At 30.2% G+C, this 20575-nt stretch overlaps 2 protein-coding genes across 7 annotated transcripts; both read left to right on the forward strand.

The window, feature by feature from the left end:
* The first annotated feature begins 1165 nt into the window (after positions 1–1165).
* Positions 1166–8168, forward strand: LOC118068519 (alpha-tocopherol transfer protein-like). Of its 5 annotated transcripts, none has more exons than XM_035085985.1 (6): positions 1166–1294; positions 4708–5200; positions 5300–5622; positions 6036–6130; positions 6627–6941; positions 7700–8168. In XM_035085985.1, the coding sequence occupies exons 2-6, from the start codon at positions 5109–5111 to the stop codon at positions 8045–8047; spliced, it is 1173 nt and encodes a 390-aa protein (XP_034941876.1). In that variant the 5' UTR covers positions 1166–1294; positions 4708–5108; the 3' UTR covers positions 8048–8168. The 5 variants fall into 5 exon arrangements, with proteins under 5 accessions (XP_034941876.1, XP_034941872.1, XP_034941874.1 ...); XM_035085981.1 differs by lacking the exon at positions 1166–1294 and adding an exon at positions 3079–3547; XM_035085983.1 differs by lacking the exon at positions 1166–1294 and adding an exon at positions 3079–3461.
* A 1372-nt stretch (positions 8169–9540) lies between these two features.
* Positions 9541–19896, forward strand: Ac3 (Adenylate cyclase 3). 2 transcript variants are annotated; one of them, XM_035085896.1, is made up of 9 exons: positions 9541–10805; positions 13723–14102; positions 14974–15258; positions 15350–15642; positions 15850–16190; positions 16262–16606; positions 17397–17702; positions 17817–18152; positions 18232–19896. In XM_035085896.1, the coding sequence occupies exons 1-9, from the start codon at positions 10254–10256 to the stop codon at positions 18412–18414; spliced, it is 3021 nt and encodes a 1006-aa protein (XP_034941787.1). In that variant the 5' UTR covers positions 9541–10253; the 3' UTR covers positions 18415–19896. The 2 variants fall into 2 exon arrangements, with proteins under 2 accessions (XP_034941787.1, XP_034941788.1); XM_035085897.1 differs by having other exon boundaries at positions 10254–10805; positions 15862–16190; positions 18232–18414.
* Positions 19897–20575: the final 679 nt, after the last annotated feature.

Below are 20575 nucleotides of genomic sequence, written 5' to 3' on the forward strand. Positions count from 1 at the left end.
TTTGCAAAACGAATATTGCTTGTAGATAAATCATGAATGACTGATAATTTTATTTTGAAATTTTTTGAATATTTTTTTCTTTTTTCAAAAGCTAATTGACTATTTTGCTTAATTAAAATTTTTTAACATGCATTTAAATGATTGTCATTTGATTTAAAAAACATAAAAATAATAAAAAATATATAGAATTACTGAGAAGAATAAAAACCAACGATTTTGTAGAGTCTATAATGACAAAGTTGAAAAGTCGAGGATGTTCAGTATTAAAAAAAAAGCAAAGGGAAAAAATAAAAACTGTATAAATAATTCTACCTACGTCAGGTATTATGGATGGATGGATGATTTCTTGTATGTAAAATCAATATGACGTCATTTATCCAGTTATGACGATGATTTTAACTCACTCTAACATTAAAAATATCTCACTGTTCTCAGAAATTATAAATCAAACACTTCTCATAGTTAGCAAATCTTTTTCAAGTAAATTTAATGAAAGCAAAAAAAAAACTACTCAAATACTCAGTTAAATAAAAGTCAACACAGATAAAAATATTCCTGAATAAAAAGAAAATTTTTTCAATGGTTTTCATTTATAAATAAAATAATAAAAAATCCCAGAACGAATATCTTTAAGATAGATATTTGAAAATTACTCAAACACATATTATCTTGAATATTTTTATCAAGATATTTCATATTCGCTCTTTATTTCTTTCAAAACAGAACAATCAAACGAATCCTTCGACTCTATACAATTGCATGCAACGTAAGAATTGGCTTTGTTTCCAAGTTGAGAATTAACCAAGCGATTTCTCTAACATGAGAATATTTTCTTGTCGTTATTTACCGCACACTCTCACTCAATAACGTCTTGAACTTAATGTCTTTCTGATATTATTCTGTTAAAGTACAGTTTATACTATTCATATATGTAGAGATTATATATATATATATATATATTTATTCACTATTTTTTATTTTTCATTCCGACTATTATAAAGTATAGGAGTTGAATAAATGTTTCCACGTAGAAAGGCAGTTGTCTGAGTATATACAGAGCCGGCTGGCTATACAACTTTCTCATGCCGGTTAAATCACAAACACGGAAGGTAAAGCTAAGGTTCCATAGCTAGTGCTTCAGCTGTTGAACGCCAGTATCCACCGTGACGTCCGCTTGAGAATTTGCACGCGACGTATTTTCGTTACATACACTACACGTGCTTCTTTAACAAACGCATGCATGCGCAACGCGCTTCATAAAAATATCTGTTGCTAATCAATAATCGATCAATCGGTAATTATTATCTCATCAATTTATTCAGATCATCTGCTGACGTATAAAACATCAACTTTAATTCGAATTTTTATTTTTCTCATTTACATACTCTTCACTATGATTCTTTCAATACAAAGTATTCATAAAAATTCCTAATCAATGAGTCAATCAATATTTTTTTTGTAATCACAACAATCATCAAATCTATTCACACTTTTTTGCCTATTTGAATAGTTTAATTCGTCATTATAGAGTGACTAAGAAAAATAGAGGATAATTAGGGCAAATGTAAGGAGCATTTTTCTATATTAATTCACTAATTAACACTACTAGGTAATTAACTGAGTACAATCATGTTCATCTTAGTGGAAAAATTTTTTTTTTTTAAAAAACAACAGTATAAACCTCGGACAAATATTAAAAAAAAAGATTAAAAACGTTTATTTTGATGGATCATAAATAAATAAGCATCAAATAGATAAATTCATCAATTATTATGATTTATAAATTTTGAATAATCGGTAATTGATAGTCAGTTATTGATAAATCATCTTAATTATTTGATCATAAAGTATAAATTAAAACTTTTTATTTCGACACTGGCAGAAATGAACGAAAAAAGAAGGAAATAGCTTTTTCTCACACAATATTAAAATTCAATGTATTAGGTAATCAAACAGTGATTAATTTTACCCTGTAAGGCGATTAATCAATGGATAGGATTGAATTTTTGAAATGAAGTTATTTCAAATTTTTCTATTCACTTGACCTTTAATCAATCATACTACTCCTTTATCTATATAAAACTCGTAATATATGACGTGTACGATTCAGCACCGTGAACGTATTCTTAGTGAAAGCACTGATCCATGGACGCAACAGGGTGACCCTGACCACGTTTTATTTCGTAATACCGTACTGAGGCATCAACAGTATAATCATTTATATTATAAGCTCGAAGAAGGACAACGGCCCTTTTTTATACGTAGATTAATAGTTCATTTTAAATTTTGTACTTTGATCATTTTATGTTATTTTTATAGTCACTTTTTTTTTCTTTATGAAAAATTTAAATAGTAACTAGTTTTTGAATTATTCGAGTCAACCTCTCACATTCAAGGTCTCCATTTCATTCGTCTAAAAGCCGGGAGAATGTCAACAGCCGTAGAACAAAAGATTAAATTGTAATGAGACACGACTGAAAGTGCAATAGTATTTTTTGTCATGAAATATTAATTTTTTTTTATTCTAACAATTTAATAATTACATTGAACTGGAGAAACGGTGGTAGTTATAAAATAATTGAATTGTTTGAGTTATAAATATCAATATTTTATTGTTTGTAAAACTCGAGAACAAAAAAAAAATAGTTTATATTAATTAATTAAAAATAAAAAACATGAATAATACTTCAGGTTAATTTAATTTCATTCAAAAAGTTAATTGTAAAACTGTTAGAGAATTAAATGTCGAAGGAAAAAGGAAATATTTTGTGAGAAAATTATTACATAAAATGAGAACAGTTACAGAACAAAGCTCCGTAATTCAAAAGATTATCATCAATGACAGATGCAAGCAATAATGACGAATAATTTTCCGATGTACTAAATAAGTAATGGTAATTATTTATCCACTTGCAATTCACTGAGTCTAAGCAAATGCGAGAACTTAATTTTCTCATTCACTTCCTTATATTACATAATTATTTTAATAGCATTTTTAATCAGGAAAAAAAAATCATAAAATTCATAAAGGTTTTTTCCTTTGACAATAAAAAAATTTTTTGAAGTTATTAGTGTACATATCCGTAAAGCATGGTCGTATAGTGCTTGCAAATGTCCATGACGAGTAACAGGCAATCGGAGTTGTGCGATCGACGTGCAACAGTGCAGTCGAGTGTGCAGCTCAAGTTAAGTCAGTTGCATCATTTCTCCTCGTTAAATTTTACATTTATATCACTGGCATAGTTTTATTTTATTATATCTCAAGTCTTATGATTCATAAACCATTGGAAAATTTTTATTTAAAATTTATCTTTTTAAAATTAAATTTCAATCTTTGTAAATAAATTTACTTTAAATTTATTTAAAGTACTGTGCAAGTGATAAATTATTTTATTTTTATCTTAATAACATGCCATGTTATGTGTAATGTGTGAATGAATATTTATCTCATATTTTCCAACGTTAGTTTTGTTTCTTTATTTTTCGTTAATAAAAAGTGCTAGTGCATCATTGATATATTTTATAAATGCATTAACACTTCATAAATGTACGTACGTTTATCATCTACATGTTGTTGATGAAATGTGTATAAACATCTATCTACATTAATACATGCTAAAAATATCAACATCAATGTGTCAATTTATAAGTGTATTATATTCTGAATAATGCATGAATAAATATGAATTAGTGGCTTGTATGGTGAGCATATAATTTCAGAATTTCTACTCATAAAAGTCAAATGAATTTTATATTTTTAAAAAATTAACTAATTTGATTTAATCCATCATTTAATCCCCTTTCAAAACATTTCATAGTACAAAATTAACTTACACATTTTTTTTTCTCTAAACCAAATACTTTTTGATGTTCGACAAATTTTACCAAAAATTCCGTCCAATTTATTGTTTTTACAATAAAATAATTCATTAGAGGAATGACAGGATAATTAAAAAACTTTATAAAACATAATTGAATTTAAAGTTAATTTTTATAAAGCAGCTTAGTTACAAGGGATAATTTTATGCTAGGTATTTTCAATTTCGCAATTTTCGTTCGCAGACAATCTAGACTCAGCTGCACGAAGTACAAATTACATCAGTGGGTTAATCGCTACACCAAGTAATCTCTTGCCATTCTCAGTCTATTTTACCTGTAGACTAACTTATCTAACGTATTTATACTTCACTTTTACAAATAGAGAAGACTATTTTTTCCCCTTATCCCCTTATTTATTCTAATAATGAAACTGTGTAACAGAAAATACTTAGAATAATAAAAGACTTTTATAAAAAACAAAAAAAAAATAATTTTTCAACGTTATGTATTCGTTTCATAATTTATGATTAAGCTATAGACATACATGTACAAAGCAATTGCATCATCTTTGGATCAATAAAAATACTGACTTCACAATATACGTTTTCATAAGAGAAACCATTTTCGTTTATCTGCCTGTCATCTTCATTTTATTATTTCCTCTTTTAACACAAGTAACAAACTTTAAATGGACTCCTTTGAAAGCTGAACAACTAACGCTGATTAGTCTCATGCACTTTCTTCAACTAATTCGTATCGTTTGTGCAAACAAATGAATTCAATCTATAATTTATTTCTTATTTCTTTTATTATATAAGAGACAAGTACATGGATGGTAATTGGTATAACAAATAATACTTATTTTCATAAAATTGTTACACTTTTCAGGAATGGTTAAATCGAGATTCTTTAGTAAATAGAATAAAAGGAAAAAAAAGTGAATTCAATTCTAAATGTTGAAAGAGATAATAAAGTGTTTATTATTATAATAAGTAGTGATTATCAGTGACAGAAAATACGAAAGAGGCTGATGCAAAAATTATAAAACTGCTAAATCAGAATGTATAAATGTGTGATCAGGTACAATTACAGCAAACACGCAAAAAATAAAAGATAATTGCGGTCACATTTGCGTGTTGACCTAACAAATTAAAGATACATTCCTTAAGACGAAAAGTGTTCAGTAGATTTTACTCAGTACAGCCGGACACTTCTGGAAGAGAGCTCGTTCACATTGGAACACAAAAGAACCAAGGAGTGTCATAATTTAAGAGTATTTTCCTTGAACAATGGCTGAGATAGATAAAAAAATGCTAATTCTGAAAAATGGTGAGAATTTGGCGAAAAACCATGAAGACAAAAACTACAGTTGCAAAGATGGGTAATTAATAACTTCAAGGATTGATTTTATTTATTGAAATTAATTTTAGTTATAACACAGTCATGATTGGAATAAAAAAAATAATATGTATCATTACAGGAAAATTAATTTAGAGGACTCATTGATTGATAATAAAAAGAGGAATCAAGAGCCACGAGAAATTGAAAAGATGTGGGAATCAATGCTTCGTGTTCATGATGAAATTGAAACTAAAACTGGGGGTAAAGAAGTGTTGGAAATAATTGAAGATAAACCAGAGAAAGTGGAGTCAAATGTAGAAATAAATCCAGAAGATGAGGAACTCGACCTGGACCTAAGTGAGGAACTCCCGCCTGAAGTGATGGAGTACGCTAAACGAGAACTCGGTGAAACCGAGGAGGTCAAGTGTCAGACTCTGCAAGAGCTTCGTGACATGATATATGGTAATTATTCCAATTTGTGTTATAATTTTTTACACTTGAGGTTTTTGCATTTTTTATTGACTATTAACTCATACAGCCATTGAATAAATAAAAGTAAAAAGATACCAGCCAATTTAAAAGCTATTTTTATGAATTTTAAATGAAATTACCTTGCAATAGAAACATTGATGAACTTGATTTAACTAACGATATTTTTTTAAATTTCGGTCAAAATTGATTAAGGGAGATATTTTTGTGAATTTTCTTCAAGATAGTTGAGTTGTTTTTCATGAGGAAAAATATTTAGTCTTGGGTGAGGTTGAGAATGACTTGTAAATGGTTAACAATGATTTAGTTAAGAAGCTAAAGATTTACATATAGAATATATCTGGTCTGACGTAACTGTAGTGTCAATATAATCAATCGATCGGCAGAAAAAGGCGAATGTTCACCACATCGAATGGATGATGCCTTCCTGATCAGGTTTCTTCGTGCACGCAATTTCAATGTTTATCGAGCACACAGATTGGTAAGTGAATATAACAAAAGAAGGAATTTTTATTTTTCATTCCTTATTAAATCAAAAATTTGATTCATTTTTATTTGTTTTTTTTTTCAAATATCTTTTATCAAGTGAATAATAAAATCTCTAATTTAAATATCACAACGCTAACAAGAAAAAAATCCTCACACCTTTCTCAATCTTAGATGAATAATTAATCTCATGAATTATACCAACTTTTAGCTTCTCCAGTCAATTTTTTTCTCACCTTTATCATCCTTTTATTCTTCTCAATTGCTATATAGTGACACTTGATCAAAGTTCATAAAACTTTTTATTACTTCCACAGTGTTGGAAAGTCGTTGGTTGACTGGATCAAAGTATCTTACATAAGTATCACACGTGAAACTTCCGGCATCTAAAAGTCATGTAAAATATGTTGCAGTGAAGAATAAAAAAACATCACTTTTCCTATTTCTTTTGAGTAAATTTATTTATTCAAAGTTTGTTTTTCCTTTGATAGATAGTCAAGTATTGCAATTTCAAGGAAGAATATCCAGAGATTCATAAAAACGTAAATCCTCTAGAAATGCGTCATATTGGTGATGATGACGTGATGACCGTACCAGCCTACAGGACTCAGTGTGGGCGACGGATGATGATTTATAGGATGGGCAACTGGGATCCAAAAAAATACGGCGTTGAGGAGATTTTCAAAGCAACAGTCATCATCCTTGAACTCGGAATTTTGGAACCTCGAGCACAAGTTCTTGGTGGTGTCGTCATCTTCGACCTTCAGGGTATCACTATTGCGCATGCGTGGTCTGTTACACCCCAGGTAATTTTCTTATCAACCCTCGAATTTAGATTTTAGTCTTGATAGACATGAAAAAAGCTCAAATATTAAATATACATATATATATCTATATTCACGAAGCAATCAGAATCATAAACAACCATTAACATTATTTGCATGAAGTGATGGAATGATTTAGATTGCAGGAAAATATTAAACCATACACCGTTCACAAACATTTTAACATCTTTTTTTTTTCAACTGATTGTTAACAAAACATTAGTGTACAAAAAATTGTTGTTGTTGAATTTTAATAACTTCTTTTATTGATTATGAAAAAGAGATGATATTTATCAAATAAATAGAATTTTTTTAAAAATATTTTTCATATTAAAATGAACATAAAAAAAGTTTATATTAAATAATATTTTTCTGACCAACAACACTTAATAATAAATGTTGAAAGACTGTTGATAAATTTTTTAGTTATTCATTCGATATGGTAGATAATTTTTTTTTTTAATAAAAATGGAAATGTAGACTTTGACACTTAATTGAAAAAATTCTTTCTTGTGGAATAGATGTCTACCGAATGGATTAAAGGCCTTTCATAGTAAAACGTCATATATAGAGCAGATGTCCTAGATAAAAAATGGTCATCTATCCTCTATTTGATACACTAATCAATTTTTTCACGACAAATATGTATTTTTCGATCATTTATATTCTAGTAAATACACCTATCAAGTACATTATTTTATAAAACAAATAGTAAATAGTAACCTTGAATTTCTTTTTAGATCGCCAACATGGTTCTGGGTTTAATGGTAACGGCAAATCCAATGAAAACCTACGCAATTCATATTCTCCACCAATCTTGGGTCTTTGATATGATTTACGCTGTGTTCAAGCCACTTTTAAACAAAGAGATGCAAGATCGTGTATTCTTCCATGGTGATGACATGTCAAGCCTTCATAAGCATGTGGCACCAACATCCTTGCCGAAGAAATATGGCGGCACACGAGAGGAGTTGCCATACTATAAATGGATCGATTCGTTGAGTTTAAAACCGAGGCTTGTGAAGGAAATGTATTCACTCGGCTACATAGTCCCTGATGAATTATTGGAGACGATCAAAGGTCTCTGATCTTTCAACTTTATGGTCAACTTTATTACTGAATTTATATACATCTTATGTAGCCATTTTATTAGCTTTTATGTGACTTACTGATACATTTTTTAGTATTAAATAAAATTTTTTAAAAATACTTCCACCCTAAGTCATTTATTGCTTTAGATTGAGATGAAATTATTTTATTGTTTTATTTATGAGTAGCAAAATTAATTGAAGTTATACTATTTTTATGTAGTGTTCTAGCTATGTTAGGTCAGTTACTGATCCATCGATTTATTATTGAACAGCTTAGTCTAGGGGTTGTACAGCAACTCTTTACTGAGTTCACTCCAATTATTTTCACGATCCTCTTGAGTTTGACTCCACATCTTTATTTCCTTTTTCACTGTATGCACTGGGTTTCTTCAAGAAGCTTCTATCTTTTCTTCTGGTTTGTACATTAACGAGATGATACTCGTTTTAGTTTTTTCTAATAAACTATAAAGCTCTCAAAAGCCTCGAGTATTTGAACTCATGTCTGCACCTGAAATAATCTTTTAAATCTTCTAATAAGTTTACGATGATTTATTTTTAAAAAGCTTCGTGTTGGTCGAACAAAAGATACCTTTTTTATAAATGAAACCTACTAACTCATGACGACTATATTTTTTTGTTATATCAAAATAAATACTTAATTTGTTGTGGTGAAGATAAATCTTTCCTTTATTCTGTCATTGATGGTTGCAAAGAACATTCAGTGGTTATATAATAGTCTTGGATTTTTTTTTCTCAAAAATATTTAATAAATCTTTACCTAAAGAAATGTTAGTAGAGATATTGGAATATTTAAAAAGCAATATGAGTAAAAAGTTATTTAATTTCTTCATATTCTTTTATTAAAAGTTGTGTAATCTAAAAAATTCGATATTCTATATTGAAAAACACTGAATTAATAAGAAGTCCTTGAAATGAAAACTTCCTATTTGATATATAGGTGCGAATATAATTTAAAAATTTATCCTCGATTTAAAACCATAGTGTCAAGTGTAAATAAAAATACATGAACAAGTGTAACAATAGTATGTTTAACAAATTAAAAAAAAAATAAATCTCACCCATATCAGATTTAAAACTGCTTGAAGGTCGAGTGCAACTGACGAATGATGTTGACGGTTGAGATACTCATGAGTTTAGAGAACCGTAAAAAATTTACCGAGTAAAACAAGAGGGTAAGTTAAAGAGGGTGTGAAAATAAAAATCAGTAAAATATTTTCTTTTATTTTTGTAATTTAGAAAATAAAAAGGAACTTTTTTATGAAAAGAAATAGAAAAATGTTTTAGGGGAATTGAGAATGAGGATTAAGCCGGTAGAACAAGTAGGATTTTTCCTTGTGGCTTTTACTACTCATGTGTGACTGTATGTACTTTTAGATCCGTTGTAGTGGTTTAATATCGACCCGAAGTGGGTGAGAGTCGCATAGCGCAAGTCTGGACGACGCGATCGTCGGACCAAGTGGTGGCGCCGGAGAACGAGGAAGCAGATGAGGGAATTGGTAGTAACCCGGCCAGTCCCCCGCGCGCGGGCGGTGCATCCAAGAGACCCTGGGTGCATGGGTCGACGGATTGCGAAACAGGAAGAAAGACAATCGCAATAATCATCATTATTTCCCCCGTTTCTCTGGCACAAAAAGTACCCAAGTGATATTCAGCAAATGGATTAATGTTATCAAGCAGTGTACAAGTGTTTCAGTGAAATTTTAGGTCGTATTGAAGAGTGTTTGAAAAATCTTGGTGCATTTCATTCAGAGGAGGCCACAATGTGACGACTAAAATGCTAAAAGCTTTTATTGAAGCAGATAATTGAACGGATTTCACTCAAGTATGAAAGTAAATGTTCCACTACATTCAAACGTGTTTATTTATTTTATGATGATAACGAAAATAAATGACTAAATATCATCACTTTGGCCCTGGAATGATGAATACTCTTTAGAAAAATAGAACAAGAGATTAACGATATTAAGCATCGAATTCTCGACTAAGTCTGATAAATAGTCATTAGGAAAGTAAGATAAGTAACAAAGTTCTACACGAACGAGTATCAAAGAGAGGTGGGAAAAAATAAAAAGAAGCTCAAAAGAATCTACTTGACACCAAGAAAAATTCAAGGTCAGCTGAATATGCCTCGAGTTATAAATCGTCTCTTCCTGTTCAAGTAGAAGACATTTTAGACACAAACATGTCGCAAAAACAAATGTTGCCGAACGAGGAGTCGTACCTGAAATCAGGTCGACCCCTGAGGTTCTTCAAAGCCAGCTTCTCAGATCAAAAGTTAGAAAAACTTTACCGAGCTTTTTCCCTCCAACAACGACGAGGAGGACTTCACTGTTTCCTTTTATCAGCAATTCTCTACGATGCCTACACCCTAACATCACTGGAAGCTGAAGCAGCCGCCAAGGGGCTTACTGCCGTGTCTATTGGATTAAACCTTAGTCTACTTGCCATGGCTGAAAGAGGCACCAAAGGAAGAGATTGCATGTGGTCTGCATTACCACACATAGCTTGGCTTCTATCAACAGCACAACTTCTTACTCAGCTGTTCCTTAAACCTAATGTGGTAACACCGAGGGATAGTCTTGGTTGGATACTTCTTCGTCTTTATCTCCAATTTACTACTCTACCTCTTCGGCTTCTTCATGCTGCTCTACTTGCTCTCAGTACTGCCACGGTTTATATCATCGCTGTTGTCGGCCTCGCTAAAGTTCCAACTCAAACCCCTATTGAAGTTCTGGTACGTGACGTTGATCAATTTAATTATTCTTCAATTAACCAAGATGAAAGATAAGTTATACGTTTAAATTTAAGTCCTGGGATTTATATTATTAATTCAATAAATATTCATAAATAATATGGTTTACCTTTCGCTGTAATGCAATGGAGGGTATGAATGGATCATTGGTATTAAAATATTGATAAATTTATCTTATCACAATTAATATTAAAATTTTATAAAATAGTTCTACCTTTCATTGGTACTTGAGAATAAATGAATAAATGCATATATGAATAATTAATTCGATCAAAAGTCCAATAAAAACATTCACTTTCTGTTATGTGAAGTTCAGTTATTGAATCGTTCTTTGATTCAGGTACAGTAAGTACTTCAAAGTATATTACACAAAGTAGAAAACAATCACTCTCAACTCAGATTAAATATATGAACAAATTCACCTTGGAACTTGGATGCTTTATTTCTCTATAAAAATAAAAGTCAGGATAGACAATGATACATTTCATCAGCATATAACTTATCTTTATTTTCATGGATTATTCAGTTTAGTTGATGGAGCAAATTGTGCAGTTATTGGTAGTCATTTTGCTTTATTTCATCTCATTGTATATTACATTTAAAGAGCCAATAACTAGCCAGAAGCTATACCCCTGTCAACAACTGTACTGCTTACCCTATTCAATTTTTGCTGCCTATTAATCTTCCAAGCTGCATTCATTTGTTGGCTTGTTTACTCACCATCACGCGAATGTTTTACTGCAAACAGATAAAATGTGATAAATTAAAGAGAAAATTTTTCATTTTAGAAAATGAATAATTTCACAATAAAAATTGAGTAGATCAAATTATGACAGTAATAAAAATATAAAACTCTCCAGTTTGGGCTTTAATGTTGATGAAAAAAGCCCTCTGAATTACCAATATAAATTTCAGTGGAAAGGATGTCCTGTTTTGGACATTTTATTTCTGAATTTAAACACTCTTATCCAATAAATGTAATATCCCCCTTCAATATTTGTTTTTTGTTACTGTCGTAATGGATAGTCCTGTTAGTTATGGAAATGAGTATCAACCTTTTTTATTTCATCATGAAAACAATTCGATAGTTCAAACGCAGTTAGGATTCTTTTTAATTAAAATAGTTTTTTTTAAACGGAATTCAATTATTTTGTTCATTTCCATGTTGTTTCATGTTCGAAAAGAATAAATATTTACTTACAGTTATCAACTGCGTCAAATTTTTTCCACTCTACGAAAGACTCTTTGTCATTTGGGGAGTCCCTCGGGAGGATAAAGAGGGATTATCAGGGATTATTATTTCCGAACAAATATAATATAAATATAAAAGTTAAAATATGATTTGCCAAGTTGATTTTCTTTTATTATTCAATTATACTTAGTCATTAAGTTGGACCTGCTCTAAGTAAATAATCATTAACAACCCTAGTATCAAATTTCACAAATAATTGAATCTTTCTCTTAAACATAAATTAATTCAATGAGTCATGAATCTCGTTTTTTTCTAACATTATAATTCAATAAAATTTCTAAATAGATCCTCTGTGTTTTTGTCATTAATATTTATTTCTCTCAATTAAGAACTACCATCAAATTGATTGAAGAGCCCTCATTCAGAAGCTTGATCATAAACAACATAGATTAGATAGAATAAATAACTTTTCTTTAATTAACCACGTTTGAATATAATCAATTGAATTGATCCTATCCATTGAAAATCTAAATTGCACGAAATTGAGGGTAGTAAATGTTTAAATAAGCGATTTCTCTGTTGCTATCAAACAAAATCATTATTCTTCAATATAGGACTGTTTATAGACGTAATTAAACTACATTCAAACGCTAATAAATCATTTGTATGAGTCATATTGCTATTGATAAGAATTTTTTATTGCGCTGTTGATAATGAAATAGGTTGATCAAAAGGATTTTTTGAGAATTTTTTTTTTTTCTACTAAAATTAGAACAAAGTTGATTTAACTTGATTAAAAATTTTTTATAGCAACATGTCAAAGATCTTCATCAATGTTTTTCTAGATTGTAGGGTTTAGATAGTATTGAAACGATTGAAGTCTTCGACACGTGTTCACATTCATTAGTCACACTTGAGTGAAGTATGGTGAATGGTAGATTAAAATAGATCTAAGCTTAAGCTCATTGATTAGAATGTAATCACATCAATATGTGTATTTTACATGAGAGCATTAATATTTTCTTATTATAATTAATTTTAAAATTTATTTCTGCATTTTATATAGAGCAGTAAACAAGTGATATCAATAAATTAATAATAGAAAAAGTTATTATAAAAAACTATATTACTTTTAATAATAGATAAACTTTTTATCTTACTTGTTATTTCATTTTTGTGACAACTTTTTTGCATTATCTGTAATTTTTTTTCCTAATGTTATATTATTAAATAATAGAGCTATTCTATATAAAAAACAAAAAAAAAGAAATAATAATAATAATAAATTATGAATAATAAAAAATAATGAAGAATCCATTTTTTTTCTGCTTTCAATATAGATTGAATATGCCATACCAATGGATGAATAAATATTTACGTTAATTAAAAATGTATTTAAAAAATATTTAAATAAAATACATCACTCTGCTATTTTTTTCCCCAATAAGAGGAAAAAATAGTTACCGGTTAAAAAAAAAAAACATGCCAATTTAAAAAATTTAATTGAAGAGCAGTTATTTAATGTTAACATTTATTCAATATATAAATAATAATTTCATATCATTTTATTTAAACCCCTCAAACATTGGGATATTCGATAACGTTATCAGTCTTACCAGAGGCGAAAAAAAACACAACAAAATATCAAGGGAATTATTAAAAAAAATATATAAACCGATGAAATACAACATGAACGAATTGTTACAGATAATAACTGTGACATTGTCAGCGGGTGCAGTGATATTGGGAGCATCGAGTTATTCCTTGGCAGAGTTCCAGCAGCGTCGAGCTTTTTTAGAAACCCGGCAGAGTCTTCAGGTTCAGCTGGTGATAGAAGAACAAAGTGCAGAACAAGAACGACTGCTATTAAGTGTCCTGCCTGAACACGTGGCAGTAAAAATGCGTCAAGACTTAGGCGCATCTTTTGATACACAATTTAAAAAAATTTACATGTCAAGGCATGAAAATGTATCAATACTCTACGCAGACATTGTGGGTTTCACAGCGATTTCATCAACTTATAGCGCTGGTGACCTTGTGAAGATATTGAATGAGCTTTTTGCTCGCTTCGATCAGCTGAGCGAACGGTAAATGCCCGTATCATTATTAGAAGCAGAACAAGGGAATAATCCTATAGATATATTTATACGCAATTCCTTTCTTCAGTCGACCCATTCCCTCGTCCTTACCGCTCTTTATCGATTTGCCACATACACACTTTTTCTCGCTCTCTACCTAGGCCCCTCTCTTCCTAACTCTTACTTCCTTGACAAGGACGAAAACGCTAGACAGAATGGAGGAATAAAAATGTGAATAACGATGATATATAAAGAATGTTTGAAATAAAATGTCAAATCTGGTTATACTCCTTTGATGATTCAATAAATTTATGAAATTTTATCTTAAACATGCATTCTTAGATAAAAGATTCCGTAATTCGATCAAGCATTCGTGCTCGTAGAGTAAACTATACGTTGGATTTGGGGAGTTATACTAGAGTATATGTTAGAAATTTCTAGTCACGCAACTCACCATGATTCAGCTTTAATGCTTTTTAAATTCCCTCCCTTCTGTCTCGACCTATTATTTAATCAACCCCGATCGAAATGTCTGACCGTCCGGACACTTTACTACTTCAACACTTTATTTTGTAATTTTTAATGCAATTCAGAAAGCGAAATTTAATAAACAAAGACAATGAATGATCACCTTATTAACTTAAGAATTTTATCACTCAACTTTCAAATGAATTGTAAATCTATTTATCGACTTTCTAATTTTTTATTTATATACAAAAAGTGATATTCCTATACCGGAACCGTTTGACTTCTAGTAATAATATTTTTCTAACAACCCCAACATAAATATTTTTACATTAAATATTATGAGAACCAATTTTATCTAATCAATATTCTATTTGAGCATGAAATAATAAAATAATAAATTGTTTTGAAATAGGTACGAGCAATTAAGAATAAAAATTCTTGGAGACTGCTATTACTGCATTAGTGGTGCACCAGTTGAAAGACCGGATCACGCAGTGTTGTGTATTCACATGGGATTGTCAATGGTAGAAGCAATAAAATATGTCCAAGCGACAACTAAAAGTCCAGTAGACATGAGAGTTGGTATTCACACTGGTGCTGTACTAGCAGGTGTCCTTGGTCAAAGGCAATGGCAATTCGATGTTTATAGTAAGGATGTTGAGTTGGCAAATAAAATGGAAAGTAGTGGAATGGCTGGGTAAACATTATTTCTCTTATTGTAATATTATTGAATAGTTATATTCCTATTTTCAATTGCTATTTCTACACAATTTATTTATATTTCAAAGACGAGTCCACATTTCTAACGTAACATTGAGCTTTCTAAATGGAGAATTTGAAGTGGAACCAGCATTTGGAGAAAATCGTGAAGAGGCTTTGGCGAAAGCTGGAATAGTTACTTATTTTATCGTGCGAGCATTGAAACCATTCAAACCAGCTGTTACCAAGAGTCTAGCTTCTCTTACTGACGCTGAGAACACTCCAAGAATGATGAACCATGGAGATATCAAATACGAGAAAAATACGAAGGAAGATTCAGACGATTTTCAAGAAAGGTTACGTCAAGAGCTTGAGAATAAAGGTAACTATCAAATAAATGTGTCCACTGTAGTATACTTTACTCTAAATTCCAACAATTGAATTTTATAACATCAACTATCAACATTTCACGTAATAAAAAAGACTTTCAAGTTTACATATTAATCCATTTTTAATTTTTTTATTTAAAGTTTTTCCCTTTACTTAAAACTTATCAAAGATATTTTCTCCGATTAATCATTTATTCAAGATCATTTTATAGATGGTGGAACAGAACTCAAAGATCATGCATCGTGGTTAACTCTTCAGTTCAAAGATCCAAACGTAGAGTCAGAGTTTCACACCAGTGGAGAAGCATTTTCTCCACTGTCTCTTCTGGGTGGACCTCTCGTAATAATATGTGCTTCTCCAATATGGAGGTTTCAGCCATGGGGACCATTTACATGGGGTGGTGCTGGTGTTGTAGTTTTATTTGGAGTAGTTCTTGCTGGAGCAACGTGCCTCGGAAGTGCTGTGAGAGCTCGATGGCTTCGACGAACTCTAGCTTTACTCATGATTTTTTCTTTGAGTGTTTTCCTACTTTTAGACATGGTAATTATTTGAAACAAAATTATTTTCATCATTAAAAAAGCATCATAAAATTACTTACAAATATATTTCAGCTAAATTGTGCTGTAATTGAAGACTTAGAACCACCAAGGAATGCTTCAGAAACTTGGGTTTCACCATGTCCCTATCCATCATATTACTCTTACGTTGGAGTACTATCACTGATAGTTATTTCTATGCCAACATACATGAGTTACCTCGGAAAATCAGTACTGATGTTTTTATTAGCTAGTGCACAATGTTCTATGAACGTCTTAATACTAGCACCAAGTCTTGATCAAGAAGATACAACCTCTCATCAGCCTCCGCCTGATCAACCAGTTGCTTATCCTCTCAAGTATTTGCTTTCTGTCACTCTTCTCACGATAGTAGTAACCCTCGTTTTCGTCGCAAGATACGTAAGTTAATTTTATTGCCTTACAAATATCTAATAAACCAAAAAAAAAAAGAAAATAAAAGTGATAGATTAATGTAGTTTTAGAGATTTCTTTTTCTTCTGCAGTGAGTAGTTATTGCGATTTATTAAGTGAAATGGGGGTGAGATTGGAGACAATAAACGTAGAGTGGGTCGTAGCCGGAACGTAATTGATTAGATGAATACGTATACAATCAAGTTTAGTAACATTATATATCTGTAAAAGTATAATTTCAGACACGATTGGGCATTGGATTTCAATTAACTTTAGTATAGTAGAATCAAACGCCCTATTTCCTTTATTTCCTCTCATTTTCTCCGACTTCAGCACGAGTTTGAGGATTCAATAACAGATAAATTTTGTTTGTGTAAGAACTTGAACGAAAATTATGTTCTTCCTGGGGTATTATGATTTCAATAAAAATCTGGCAATAGCATACTTATAAGACTTTAATCATATTCAAGTTCTTGTTGAATAAACTCACACAAAAGAGTTCAACTATCATGAATCAAAACTGTTGAAATTCAGCAAATTGATTAAAATGGGATGCTTCTATTAATTTTGATAACAAACAGCATTTAGAAATTGAGCAACTACATAATAAATAACTTTTTTATCAATGTCATATTTCTGAAGAAAGAGTAAATAATGGACGTGATAGAAAATTAAGAGATCTCCTGACTATACATCATATAAAGAATGAACAGAAACTTTTTTTTGATTATATATCAATAAAAAAAATTCAATTAATCTTCTTTGTGATTAATCATAGGCGGAAAAAGCAAGAAGAATTCTGTACCTAAGAGGCAGGGAAGTTGTAGCTCAAAGGGAACGTGCAGCAGACATGAAAAGAAGAAATGGGGCGTTGATATATAACATTCTACCACCGCATGTAGCTACCTACTTTTTGTCCACTAATCGGCATCATGATGACCTCTACAGCCAGAGCTATGCGGAAGTTGGTGTTCTTTTTGCTAGCATGCCCAATTTTGCTGATTTCTACAGTGAAGAAAGTATCAACAATCAAGGCCTTGAATGTTTGAGATTCCTCAACGAAGTTATATCAGACTTTGATGCAGTAAGTCCGCTAATTTTTTTTATCTTCATCTGTTTATCTTACAACTAGGTGGTCAATTTGATTATATCTTAATTAGCTGGATGTTGTATAATAACTCTGCCTTACTTATTCAAGATTTTAGATAATAGCAAGTTCAAGTGCATCATTAAGATTAAGACGATAGGCTCTACTTATATGGCCGCTTCAGGAATCTCAGAAGTCGCTGAACCTGAAGATGGACCAAGATGGGGTCACCTTTGTACACTCGTTGAATTCGCTTTAGAATTGAAGAAAGCTCTTTCAAGCATTAACGACCAAAGCTTCAATCATTTTGTTCTCAAAATGGGTATTAATCATGGACCAATCACTGCTGGAGTTATTGGTGCTAGAAAACCTCATTATGATATATGGGGTAATACTGTTAACGTTGCTTCTAGAATGGAAAGCACTGGAAAAGTTGGTCACATTCAGGTGAAAATTTTATCCTCTATGGATTGATGTATTACTTTACTTCCTTTTTACTAAATTGATAATGGTTTTGTATTTTTAGGTCACTGATGAAACGAGAAAAATTTTAGAGCCATTTGGATTTGGTTTTATTCAGAGAGGAATGATTTTTGTAAAGGGAAAAGGACAATTATTGACCCATTATTTAGTATCCAAAGATGGAGTAGATCTTGAGCTCGATAGTGATTTACCTGTTGTACCAACACATCCGATTATTTATCAATAAATAAATAAATATACAAATTTGACTGGTATAAGAAACTAATAGAATCAATAATAGTTCAAATTAATTGAACAATAAATATTTAAAAATCAAATATTGAACTGATTTGATGAAATTAAAATTTTTACTCATCAGTATGATAATATAAATACCAAAAGGTATTTCTAAAAATTGAAAACATGGATAAAAGTTATGAAAACTTTCAAATGATTATTGGAGAATTTTAATGCATCGATAAAGATCTTTTAAATGGGCTTTCACTACTACTAAATCTACTAAAATGAATATTAATATGAAAATAAATAAATAAAATATATTTTAATTTAGTTAGAAATTAAATAGACAATGAAAATGAATATTACAATTTTTTTAATGTCTAATTCTCCGTATTTTTACTCCCTCAAATGATGATGAGGGAAGAGAGAAACGAAGGCCTACGAAAATTGTGGCCCTACTAAATGATTGAATGTAAATTAGATTTGATCGTTACAAGAATAAAAAAAAATAATAACACACGTTTGAAACGTTGTATAGACTTCTGTTGTCATGTTATTATCGAATCATAATTGAAAGACGAAAAACAAGATGTTTACAAAAAAACAAAAAAAGAATAACAAATAATGAAACGGTGTCATTGATTTTACTGTGCAAGATTGAGGAAGAGAATAATAAATGAAAATGAATGACTTAATCAAAATAAATTTCACATGATAATGAGAAGGAATTGCGAGAAGATCATTTCTATAAATTAAATGTTTAAAAAATTGTTTAAATAATAAAAAAAAATGAAGAGAAAAAATTTAACAAAAATAATTATGTAATGAAGAAGAGGAATATTATAATTATTATTAATTATAGAGATATTTTAAATTGTTATTTGAAAATGGAGAAATGATCTTCACGTTTGTCATCAATAATGTAATCAGTGTGTGTTGACGATTTAATTGTAATGAAAAACTTTATTCGTATAATCACTATTGTATGATTGTGTTGATTTAGAAAAATCGTGAACAATGATATGATCATTAATCGCTGTAATAAATTGTTCCAATTTCTATTTCAAATTGTCTGACAACTCATGGTGTACTACTTAATAGGTAGATAAGTAAATGAAGTGTAGAAAGTAAAATGTGTCTGTCTATGTTCGGGTTCATCTACCATCGGTAAAGATGTTAGCCAGAACATTGTCATAAATGTCTGACTTTTCAAAGTATAGCTACTGAAACTCGAAATATCTGCAGAAAAAATATATTTCGTGATAAATTGTCGTAAAAAGTGTAAAATATACATGTCGAATCACAAAGTAGTTTCTTAAACGCTAAGAAAAAATTATATAAACTCGGTGATAGTTTATTTTTCTACAAAAAATGCCGAGTTTCTGTTAACTTTTGTCAATGTTTTTCTTGGTATCCAAGTACCAGAGTGACAAATGGCAAGGATAAAAATATTCGAAAAAATAAAATGAACACCGAATTGAATTACAAAGAAATAAAAAAAAATAGAAACAATTGTTTGTTTAGTTTATACTCAATCAAGAATTAAGTACGGCCTAATATCAGTCTCCGAAACGAATTTTTAATTCAAATAATTTTTTTTTTATACTTCTTAAATGCCAGTGATTTACATCGATCAGTACATTGATGAAAGATGGGAACGAACATTGAAATATTGTATAAGGAAGCAAGAGTAATTTTTCAAACAAAAAAGACTATACTATTCCATGAACTTTTCAAATTATAAATAAAACTAATACGAATAAACGGAATAAAATTTATGTGAAACTGAGAATGTAAATTAGCAATAAATAATAAGAGATTATGATGTACATAATTAAAATACATTGGTGAAATAAAAATAAAAAATTAATAAAATAATACGGATGTATATGTAGGTAAATATAAATAATAAATATCAGTGCTCTGCAGTGGTCTGAGTGCGACCCGAAAGGTCCACATTATTAACTTCCCAGTGGAAAGAAAGTTAAGATTTAACTGGTTTACCATTTTTTTCAGTTTTTTGATTCTGCATAAAAAATGGTTGGACCGATTTTGTTGAAAATCTAATCAGCTCTAAGTTGCATAATTACCTGTCGAATGCAATTGGTCCCACATCGATATCATGTTCTCGAGAAAATCGAGACAAAAAATAATTCCGAACGCACATA

Source organism: Chelonus insularis, unplaced genomic scaffold, assembly GCF_013357705.1.
Source record: "Chelonus insularis isolate UGA/USDA-ARS -01 unplaced genomic scaffold, ASM1335770v1 contig_3_pilon, whole genome shotgun sequence".
In the NCBI taxonomy this organism is placed as follows: domain Eukaryota; kingdom Metazoa; phylum Arthropoda; class Insecta; order Hymenoptera; family Braconidae; genus Chelonus; species Chelonus insularis.